Source organism: Phocoena sinus, chromosome 19 (genome assembly GCF_008692025.1).
Source record: "Phocoena sinus isolate mPhoSin1 chromosome 19, mPhoSin1.pri, whole genome shotgun sequence".
Classification (NCBI taxonomy): Eukaryota; Metazoa; Chordata; class Mammalia; order Artiodactyla; family Phocoenidae; genus Phocoena; species Phocoena sinus.
In genome coordinates this window covers 7063749-7073583 of record NC_045781.1, presented here as the reverse complement: position 1 = coordinate 7073583, position 9835 = coordinate 7063749, and the positions used below count along the sequence as shown (strand labels likewise).

General features: G+C 55.5%; 2 protein-coding genes across 9 annotated transcripts in view; one reads left to right on the top strand and one right to left on the bottom strand.

Moving 5' to 3' along the window:
• Positions 1 to 27: 27 nt before the first annotated feature.
• On the bottom strand, positions 28 to 3574 carry HRC (histidine rich calcium binding protein). 2 transcript variants are annotated; one of them, XM_032613626.1, is made up of 6 exons: positions 1923 to 3574; positions 1774 to 1844; positions 1166 to 1234; positions 853 to 907; positions 342 to 378; positions 28 to 157 (listed from the first exon to the last, which is right to left on the bottom strand). In XM_032613626.1, exons 1-6 carry the CDS (start codon positions 3397 to 3399, stop codon positions 121 to 123), a joined length of 1746 nt encoding a protein of 581 aa, XP_032469517.1. In that variant the 5' UTR covers positions 3400 to 3574; the 3' UTR covers positions 28 to 120. The 2 variants fall into 2 exon arrangements, with proteins under 2 accessions (XP_032469517.1, XP_032469516.1); XM_032613625.1 differs by lacking the exon at positions 853 to 907.
• A 1123-nt stretch (positions 3575 to 4697) lies between these two features.
• TRPM4 (transient receptor potential cation channel subfamily M member 4) overlaps positions 4698 to 9835 on the top strand; it is a 35215-nt gene continuing 30077 nt past the window's right edge. For 2 of the 7 annotated variants that reach the window (XM_032612164.1, XM_032612166.1), the window contains exons 1-3: positions 4699 to 4825; positions 5134 to 5201; positions 9374 to 9548. In XM_032612164.1, the coding sequence (XP_032468055.1) occupies positions 4802 to 4825; positions 5134 to 5201; positions 9374 to 9548 (267 nt within the window). In that variant the 5' untranslated portion in view covers positions 4699 to 4801. Of the gene's footprint in view, positions 4826 to 5133; positions 5202 to 9373; positions 9549 to 9835 lie in introns of all 7 variants that reach the window. The other 5 variants (XM_032612165.1, XM_032612169.1, XM_032612167.1 and 2 more) reach the window with 5 other exon arrangements.

Here is a 9835-nt window from a genome sequence, read left to right as displayed (position 1 = left end):
AGACCCCAGGCCTGACAATGAGGTTTCGGGGAGCACGTTTATTCAGAGAAATAAATATGGCCCGTGGAAAGGGGTTGGAGGGCCAGGGAGATGTATCTGCGCCGCAGCCGTGTGTCTGGGTTAGGGTTTCGGAGTTTCCAGCATGTCTGCCAGGGCTCTGGAGAGAAGGACGCAGAGGTTGGACAGCCGAAGTGTCTAAAGCTCACACCAGGGCGCTTAGAGATCGTCAACCTGCTCATTTCACCAAGGGGGGACTAGAGGCTCAGGGCTGTCCAATAATTCATAGCGGGACAGCACCTTTCTAAACGGGGCCCTTAAACATCCTCCCTCCACACACTTACTGGTACAGGGACGAGGAGAAATAGTCGACGTAGCTTCCTGTGGGAGAGAAGAGGCTTGAGGGGTACACCACGGGTGAAATTGGGGGCCACTTTTCAATCAGTGCAGGACCAGGACTAGCTCCGCCCCCTTTTCTGGATTCCTTCCCCCAAACTAATTCCTTCTACAGCGACTCCTCCCTTCCTCCTGGCTCTAAGTGTTCTAAGTGTTCCCATTCTCCAATAGCCCCACGCCCCGCCGCGTCCTTCGAATTCCACTTGCTTTGGCCCCAACCTCTTGGTTCTAGGCTAACCCCCTCAATCCGAACCTCTTAGGTTTTGGCACCTACCGCCAACCTCCCCTCTGCCCGGCCCCGCCCCTCCGTGCTCCTCCCGCTCTTCACAGAGTCCCAGCCTTGGCCACGCCTCCGCACATAGCCACGCCCACAACCTTCCAGCCTGCTCCTCAGGTTGGCTCCACCCACCAGGCCCCCGCCCCTTCATCAGGTTTCTTCTGGGCCCCACCCATGCTCACCCGGAGTGCAGACAGTTTCGCAGAGCAGCGGGCAGAGGTAGCAGAACTGGCAGTGCTGGGGGCGGGGGTGGGGAGAGAGAATGAGCGGTACGAGGTGGTCAGGGGCGGTGTTAGGATGGGGCGTGGGCCGTACTTGGGCAGGAGGCTAGCTAGGCGGAGGTTAAGGTCAGAGGCAGGATCGGGTTTGGAGTCAAGGCTGCATCAGGGGTAAGGGGTTAGGTCAGTTTGAGGGCAGATTTGGGGCTGGGGGTGCTCAGATGGTCCCGGGCTGTCGGGAAACCTGGTGGATCCTTGAGTCTGGGAGAAGTCTCACCTGGCACTGGTCGCAGTGCTCTCCCATGTTCTCCTCGTCACAGTGACAGTTCTCACATTCAGTGCATCGCTGGGGACCAGAGGAACCTGGTTAGGCAGGGAGGGACGTTTGGGAGCCACCCGCCAGTCCTCCACCCTGCCCACTGGACATATCCCCAACTTCTCAGCCTCATTACTTCTGACACTGAGCTCAGTATCTTCCTCCAACCTGCTTAACCTGCTTCCCACCCCCTCATTTCCCTATTGCAAGGCGCCCCGACGTCCCCTTGTCACTGTGGGCTGGACCTTTGGGTACTCTCTTCACCCCCTCTCTTCCTATTCTCCCCATAGCCTGTCAGTCTCCAGTCCTGTCCCACTTCCCTCGGTTCTGCCTTGAACCCTCCTCCCTGTCCCCACATCTGCAAGTGCAGCTCAAGCCTCACCCTCTCTTTCCTGGACCACTATCCCAGGCTCCTCCCCAGCCTCCTGGCCTCCAGTCTGTCCCCGACTTGGCCCCAGAAGTGTCTTTGTTTACTCGGGCCCGTTGCTCAGGGCCCTCCCAAGGCACACCAGAGCCCAGGAACAAACTCTAGGAACAGCTTGGTGGGTGGAGCTGGGTTGCGGACATACCTTGCAGAAGGAGCAGTAGCCACACAGGGACCCTGGCTGGTAGTTCCCATACTCCTGGGCATCCTGCTGATCTGTGGGGACAAGAAGGCAGCAGTGACCCAGGTTGACTCCGCTCCTCCCCACCCCCATCATCCAGTCAGATCACTTACCCATGTCCTCACCACTCTCCTCTTCACTGGAGGCACCTCCAGACACCTCCCTCCTGGCCAGTGGGTTGGGGATGATGGTGAAGGGGAGCTCATCCTCTTCCAGCCCCTCCTCCTCATCTTCTTCCTCCTGGTGGTCTTGGCTCAGTGGGACCCAAACCTCAGCCCTCTCTTCCCTCCTCTCCTCCTTCTCTTCTTCCTCCTCCTCTTCCTCCTCTTCTTCCTCCTCCTCCTGGCTCAGGCTGAGGCCATGACCTTCCTCCTTGTCTTCCTCGTCCTCCTGGTCCAGGCTGCCATGGTGGGTACCTTTTCCTCCCTCCTCTGAACCTTCATCATAATCTTCATGGGAGCTGTGATCCTCTTCCTTCTCTTCCTCTTCCTCCTCAGAATCACTCTCCCTTAAATGGCTTCTATCCTTTACCCCCATGTGTTCTGGGGACTGGTGGCTAGTCTCCTCTTTGATGGACCCTCTGTGGCCAGTTCCTTTATCTCTGTGGCTTTGCTGCCTGTGGCTGGGAGCCTGGTGGCCAAGCTTGGCAGAGGTGTCCTCATCTTCCTCCTTGGGGACTCCGCGGTGGTGATGGCCACGGACTGCTCTTTCATGTTCCTCTGGGAAGTCCTCCTCCTTAGTGCTCTTGTGGCCTTGGGGCTGGTGGCTTGCAACGTGGTGGCTGAACTTGACTGTGATCTCCTCCTCGTCGTCTCCAAGGCCATGGTGGGTATGTCTGGGAACCTGGTGCCAGTGTTCAGTGGACACATCCTCATCCTCATCTTCCTTGTCTCTGTGGCCTTGATGTCTGTGGCTGGGGCCGTGATGGTGGTGTTCATCTGAGACATCTTCATCCTCTTCCTTCCCGTGGTCTTGGTGTCTGTGGACCTGGTGTCCATACTCAGTGGAGACATCCTCCTCTTCCTCTTCTTCATCCTCCTCTTCTCCATGGCCTCGGTGTACATGCCTGACGATATGATGGTGATGCTCACTGGACACAACTTCGTCTTCGTCCTCATCTTGACGGCCATGGCTCCTGTGGCTGGGGAAGCGGTGCCCATACTCAGCTGCATCACCCTCCTCTTCACTCCCATGGCTTCTGTGCCCACGGGCCTGCTGAGCATGCTCTGTATGTTCCTCCTCATCCGAGGTGTTCTCGTCTCCCACCTTGTGGCCTTGGTACCTATGGTCTTGGGATTCTCTGGAGACATCTTCATCCTCTTCTCTGTGGTCTCCCTGGCCCCAGAAATGATGCCCACTCTCCGTGGAAACATCCTTGTTCTCATCTCCGTGGCCTCTATGGCTGTGCGTGGGGTGGCCAAACTTGCCCGATGCGTCCTCTGAGGGTCCCGAAGCTCCTGCATTGTCGTTCCAGTTGCTGGGCCCCAGCCCAGCCCCTCTCAGCTGCTGGGTCACGGCAGTGGGGAGAAGCAGGCTGGCCACTGCAGCCCAGAGGAGAAAAGTGTGCAGCCATGGCCCACGGTTGCCCATGGGGACAGACAGGCAGCAGAGCTTCTCCCAGGGCTGGCTCCCACTGTGGCTATGGCTACGTGGATGAATGTTGGGCTCCTTCTGTTTCTTTCTCCCTGTGTTGTTCCTTTGCTGTGTCTCTCTCGGCCTCTGTCCCCTGGCCCTCACAGCAAGGCCCTCTGAGGCAGTCTCCAGAGCCCCTTACCCTCCTCTCCGGCCCTCCCTCCCACTTCCCAGCCAATAGGGTCTCTCCCCTCCCCTCTCTGTGGCTAAATTTACTCTCAGCCCCGAGTTATTCTGGGTCAGTCCCCACCTGCCCCTCCCCTCCTGCTCCTCCCCCTCCCAGCTGGGGAGGGGGTGGATGAAGGGGTCTCTCCTTGGCCAGGAGAGGGGAGCCAAGGGATTTCTTTGGGTTGCCAACAAGTTCATGTTTGGCAGCTGCAAAGACAATGGCTAGATTTTTAGTAGGCCAATTTGGGGGGAGCCTGGGCCATGGGGGAGGGTAGCAGGAGGGATGTATCTGAGGGGAGAAATCCCTGCCAAGGAAGGACTGGGGGTTAGATTATGGGGAGTTTCTGGCCAGAATGGGCTACTTTGCTGAGAAGGTGGATGCCAATATGGAAGCCCTGGAATGGCGTGAAAGGAATTTTGCTCCAGCACACGTATCCATGACCTCCTGTCCCTGGAACTCAGATCTGGGGGCAGGGGATGGCGCCAGGCCAGGGCTATAAATACAGCGAGGGGGGGCAAGGGGCTCAGGTTACCCAGGAGGCCGCAGCTGTCCCTGTCAGAGAGTGGGCAGGAGACATGTGGCCCTGCCTGTCCGCATAGCAGTACCTCCCACTCCTCATCCTGTCACTGTCCCGCTCGCTCTTTGGGTTCCCATCCTTCTTTACGGGTCTCCCTCTCTCTGTCATTGTTTCTTCACCAGCTCTCTCTCAGGGTCCCTGTTGCCCCCCTCCTGAGGATTCTGTCCCCTTCTCCCTCTCACTCTGAGTGTCTGTCACCCATCTAAATCTTTCTCTCTCCCTCTTTGGGTCAATGTAGCGCCCCCCAATCTCTGTTCCCCCTTTCTGATTCTCTGCCCCCGCCTAAGTCTTAGTGTTTCCCGCCCCCCATCCCCCGACCTGGGTCAGTGTGCCCTCTCTCTCATCGCTGGCATTTCCTCTTTGCGTCTCTGTCCCCCTCTCCCTGGGTTCCTGTCCCCCTCTCCCTGGGTCCCTGCCCGCCTCTCTCTGGATCCTGTCCGACCCTGTGCCCCGCCTCCCGCTCTACGCTTCTCCGAGATTCCCCGCCCCCCAGACCTGGCCCCGCCCAAGGCTGGGCTGGGAAGTGGCGGATCCGGTTTGTTCAGGGCGCATCTAGAACCCGGTTTGGTGGATCGAATGCCGGGAGTCGGATAGGTTTCTGTGGCTGCGGCAGCATGGTGGGTGCAGAGAAGGAGCAGGTACAGCAGCCGGACCCAGGCCTGAGGGAACAGGGAGCTAGGGCCTGGCCTCCTGGTTTCCAGAGAGGAGGGTGCTTGAGACCCAGATTCTTGGGTCAGACAAAGGAAGGAGTTGCTGGGGGCCCGGACTCCAGGGTCCTTGGGGACGGATTGGTGAGGGGGTTGGGGGGTTCGAGTCTCCTGAGTCCGGGAGAGGAGGGCACTGGGGTCCCGGACTCCTGGATCTCCGGCTAGGGCGCGGGTGGGTCACTCCGTGACCCATAGGACCTAACTGGATCCACCCCACCACTCCTTGTTCCTGTCTCCAGAGCTGGATCCCCAAGATCTTCAAGAAGAAGACGTGCACGACTTTCATCGTTGACCCCACAGATGCGGGGTGAGGAGTTCGCCCCGGGGACAGACCCCAGAGTGTCCCGGGTCCGCTGACCCCGCCCACCGCAGACCTCGCCTTTCGGTTCCTTCCCTTCCCCAGTCAGAGCCGATACTCCCAAGGGCGTTCCCTGGTGGCTCTCTACCTCGGGGAGGGCTTGGGTCAGTCTGCAAACACTTCCAATTTCCTATCCTCCCCCTCAGGTTCGGTGTTCAAGACCCAGGGCTGGGTTCTGGTTTTTTCCTTCCCCGTGTCCCTTCTGTGTGTCTCTGCCTCCTGGTGTCACTTTCTCTTTCTTTCTTGGCTGTCTCTGTTTCATCCATTCACTTGTTCGTTCATTCCTCCAAGAAACTCTCACTCAGCACTTCCAAGGGGGCATTATTTTCAAGAGCACAGGCCCTGCCAGGGTTCAGATTTCAGCTGGGACACGTGCTGTGTGGCTTCGGGCAAATCATTTCACTTCTCTGGGCCTCATCTATCATCTGGGCATAAAAACAGGCTCTAGGGCTTCCCTGGTGGCGCAGTGGTTGAGAGTCCGCCTGCCGATGCAGGGGACACGGGTTCGTGCCCCTGTCCGGGAAGATCCCACATGCCGCGGAGCGGCTGGGCCCGTGAGCCATGGCCGCTGAGCCTGCGCATCCGGAGCCTGTGCTCCGCAACGGGAGAGGCCACAACAGGGAGAGGCCCGCGTACTGCAAAAAAAAAAACAAAACAAAAAAAAAAACAAAAAAACAGGCTCCATTTCCTGCGGATATTGTGAGAATTAAACAAGTTACTGCTTGTGATATTTCTGAAACAGTGCCCAGCACGTAGTAATCACTGGAAAATATGTCCATAGGAACCACCGGAAGGTAGCAATTACTAGCATGTGTAGGGCCTGCGCTTGTGCTGGGTGGCTGAGGGGTGGGCAGTGGCCACCATTAGGAGCTCCTGGCCTTCAGGGATGGTCTCTCAAGTGGGTTCTAGCTTTCTAGTGTCCTCAAGGCAATCTTTGGGGTATGGGAAATGTCAACGTTCCTAATTTAGTGTGTGTTTTATTATGACTATATTAGTGCAGGATGGCTTGAATTATGTATAAATAAACATATATATTATTTGGGGGTGAGTGCTCAAAAACTTTTACTGATGGAAAGGGCGGTCAAGGAAGTTTAGGAACCTCTGGTCTGGTGGGAGGAAGATGATTATAAGGCAAGGAGATGGGAGCTGCAAAGGACAAGCCACTGGGCCCATTGGGAGCCAAGAGGAGGCATCTGGTTAAGTCCGGGGAGGGGACACAGGGTGTCACCAATGGCTTCTGTAGGAGGAGGGACTAATGAGGTGACATTGGAAGGTGATAAAGTTGGAGTTTGACAGTTGAAGGTGGGTTGGATTCCAGGAGTGGGAACAAGAAGTATAAATTGCCCCCTTTTGACTATGTGGCTTGCAAAAGGGGCAGAGTTCAAGGTGCAGAGAGCATCTGAAAGAGGATATCAAGCAGGAGGGCAGGGCCAGTAGTCACACAGCCTCAAATGTCACCCCGAGGGGTTGGGACCGAGTCTTGGTGTTCCGGGGAGCCATGGGAGGGGCAGAGTCAGCTCTGGGTGTGGAAAGATGCCCTGAGGGCCACATGAGGATGAATAGGAGTTCAGGAAGCTGGGGAAGAGGCTGGGCAGGGGACAGGTGGGAGGAGAACAGGCCTGCGGCAGGCCAGGGCTGAGGGGACACAGAGAGGTGGGGACAGGGCAAAGATTCAGGGGCAGGAGCTTGGGGACCGATGGATTTGTAGAGTGAGAGGGGAGAGGGGAGGATGGGCCCAGACATCTGGTCTGGGGCCTGGGAAACAGTGAGCTTGTCCCCGAGATGGGAACCCAGGTGCATGAGTAGATTTGGGAAATGTTGCCCAGCTCAGAGTGGCATTTCGTGTGTGGGAGGGGCCTGGGGGAGCCAGGGGCATTGCAAACTTGGCTCAGGGACCCAGGAAAGGTCTGTGACTTCCATCCAAGATTTGAGAAGTCCTAGCTGTAGGTGGTAATGGAAACTGAAGTGGAAGTAGGATGGGGGGAAGAAAGTGTAAAATCAGAGGAGGTTGCAAACTGGCAATTCTATGGCCGATGTTTTCTTTTTTTTCTTCCACGGAAGAAAGGATTGCTAAAAACTTGTCTCTGAATGCTTCGAGACAGACATGCTGCCTCACGTCAGCACAGCCGCCGGCACATCCGCTTCTAATTTTCCTCCTGATGCTTCTTTCTCTTACGTAATTACCTGCCTGGCCCTTGGGGGCATTGAGTTTGAGACCCACGTAGGGAAGGCATGTGGTCCTGGCTCTGGGGAACACCTACACTCGAGGGAGGCACAGAGGAAGAGAAAGCCACAGATGAGGCAGAGACAGAGCAGCCAGGGGAACGGGTGTGCTCTGCCAAGGAAAAGGTTTTCTGGAATCAGCCTTTTAGATATGACCAGTGCTACTTTGTGGAGTCAGATGAGACCTGAATAGGAGCCATTGTATTCGGGGATGTGCAGGTAATTGCTGATTTTATCGGGAACAATTTCGTTTTCAGTGGCCACACAGAGAAAGGGGGGTAGGAGATGAGACGGACAGAGAGGGAGTCTGCCAGTGCTGTCTACCAGAAGTTTCTGCAATGGTGAAAATGTTCTATATCCACAGCCAGTATGGCGGCCACTGGCCACATGTGGCTCCTGATCACTTGAAATGTGGCCAGAGCAACTGAGGAACTGAATTTTTAGTGGTATCTAATTTTAATTTATTTGACTATAAGGAGCACGGTGTGGCTAGAGGCTACTGTACTGGACAGTTCAGGTTCTGGAACATTCCATGAAGAAATTTTGCCAGGAAGGGCTCGTGGGAAGTAGATGGACAGGAATGAGGGGGGTCCAGGGACGGGGTTGAGATAGGTGAAAGGATCAAGTGGGTAAACTGAGGCATGCCAGGACCCTGGAGGTAGACTCAGGAAGAGGGAGGGGTGTATCCTATAGTTCTCACTGTGCCAGGAGCTGGTATATTCTGTTTGGATTTGTTGGCCATTCTTTTAGTGACTTTACAACTCTTGTCAAATCCATGGACCACCTGTGCTATCCTTTCCATAAAATTAGTCCTTAAATCATGGCTCACTCTGTTTACATAAATGCAGGTCTCCCCCGATATTTGAATCCCTTCTGGAATCAGGGACCAAAGAGATTTAGATACATTTTCAAATAAATCCCTCATCTCCCAACCTGTGTGGCTTGCTGTTTTTAAACTCAGGTGCCAATCCCATTAGGTAACAAGGGATACTTGCGTATTTATTTAGGGGGAAAGAAGTTTCATATGTGATCACCATAAATGCAAAATCTGTTCCATTTGCCACAAAGAGAAAGAAACAAGCCATAAAAGACAATCACAATGAAAACCAGGTAAAAAGTATTTACCGTCTAAGTGGATGCTGTTGCCAGCCCAGTTTTCTGAGTCTGAGGCCAGCTTTTCTCTGTTAAAAAGAAAAAGTAAAGAGTTAGGCATTAAAAACATTCTAGCACCCAGCTGATCCTCTCTCCTTGACAGTAATCAGGAGAGCTCAAAAAGGAATGACTTTCTCACTGTGTTGTTCAAGGTCATTTAAAGCTCAGTGTGGAGTTCACAGAGACCGGATCTGGTATGCGGCCCCTGTTTTAGGAAATGTTGTGTTATTTCATTGGTCCCTCACAGTTCTATGACGTAGACTGGGCTATCATTGTCTTTCCATTTGAGGTGGAAATTTAGGCTCAGAGAGATGAAACTACTTGCTCAAAGTCACACAGCTGCCTTGGCCTCTAGTGCATGCGTGCTCTGTGATCACTCTTGATTTTCCTTTTCATGTGAATATCTTCTGTTTGAACTGGGGGCAGCAAGGACATCCCCAATGGCCCCCTGCACTTTTCCACTTCAGGCCCTGAAGGCAACAGTGAGTGTGGGGTCTGGTATGCAGACCTCCCTGCTCAGGTGCTCTTGAGCCACTGTGGCTTCCTGCTGGTGGGTGAGGTGACTGGTTGTTCTGCTCCAGTCTCTCCCTCAGGCTGGTCAGAACCACGGAGGGCCAGTGCCAGGGTCAGTATGGACTGTGAGCTCCTCTGGAGGGAGATGCAGAAATATGGACATTTCTACTGGATGCTTGGGGTCGGTGCGGACGCCTCTGGGCTTCATCCTCCTCCTTCCCCTCCCCCCTCAGGGGGACCTTGTGCCAGTGTGGGCAACCCCGGTGTGCCCACCCATCAGTGGCTGTGGAGGATGCATTCGGGGCAGCCGTGGTGACCGTATGGGACAGTGACTTGCACACCACGGAGAAGCCCACAGATGCCTTCGGAGACCTGGACTTCCTGGGTGCCGGCCGCAAGGCCAGCAATGTGAGACTTGCATGTCTGGGCAGGGCCAGGGTTGACCAGTGGGGCTGCATGCCTCAGGGGCTCCCGGAGCCAGGGTCTGGGGGTATCCCAACTGAACGCTGTGTCTCCCCATTTACCAATCCCTATCTTCACCTCTCCTGGATCCCCGTCCCCTCCACCCCTGTCTGTCTTTTCTAAGCCTGTCCCCCTCTCTCTGGGTCTCTGTCCTCCTCTCTCTGGGTCTCCATCCCTCCCCTCTGGGTCTCTGTCCCCGTCCCCCCTCCCCCCATCTCTGTGCTCCTCTCTCT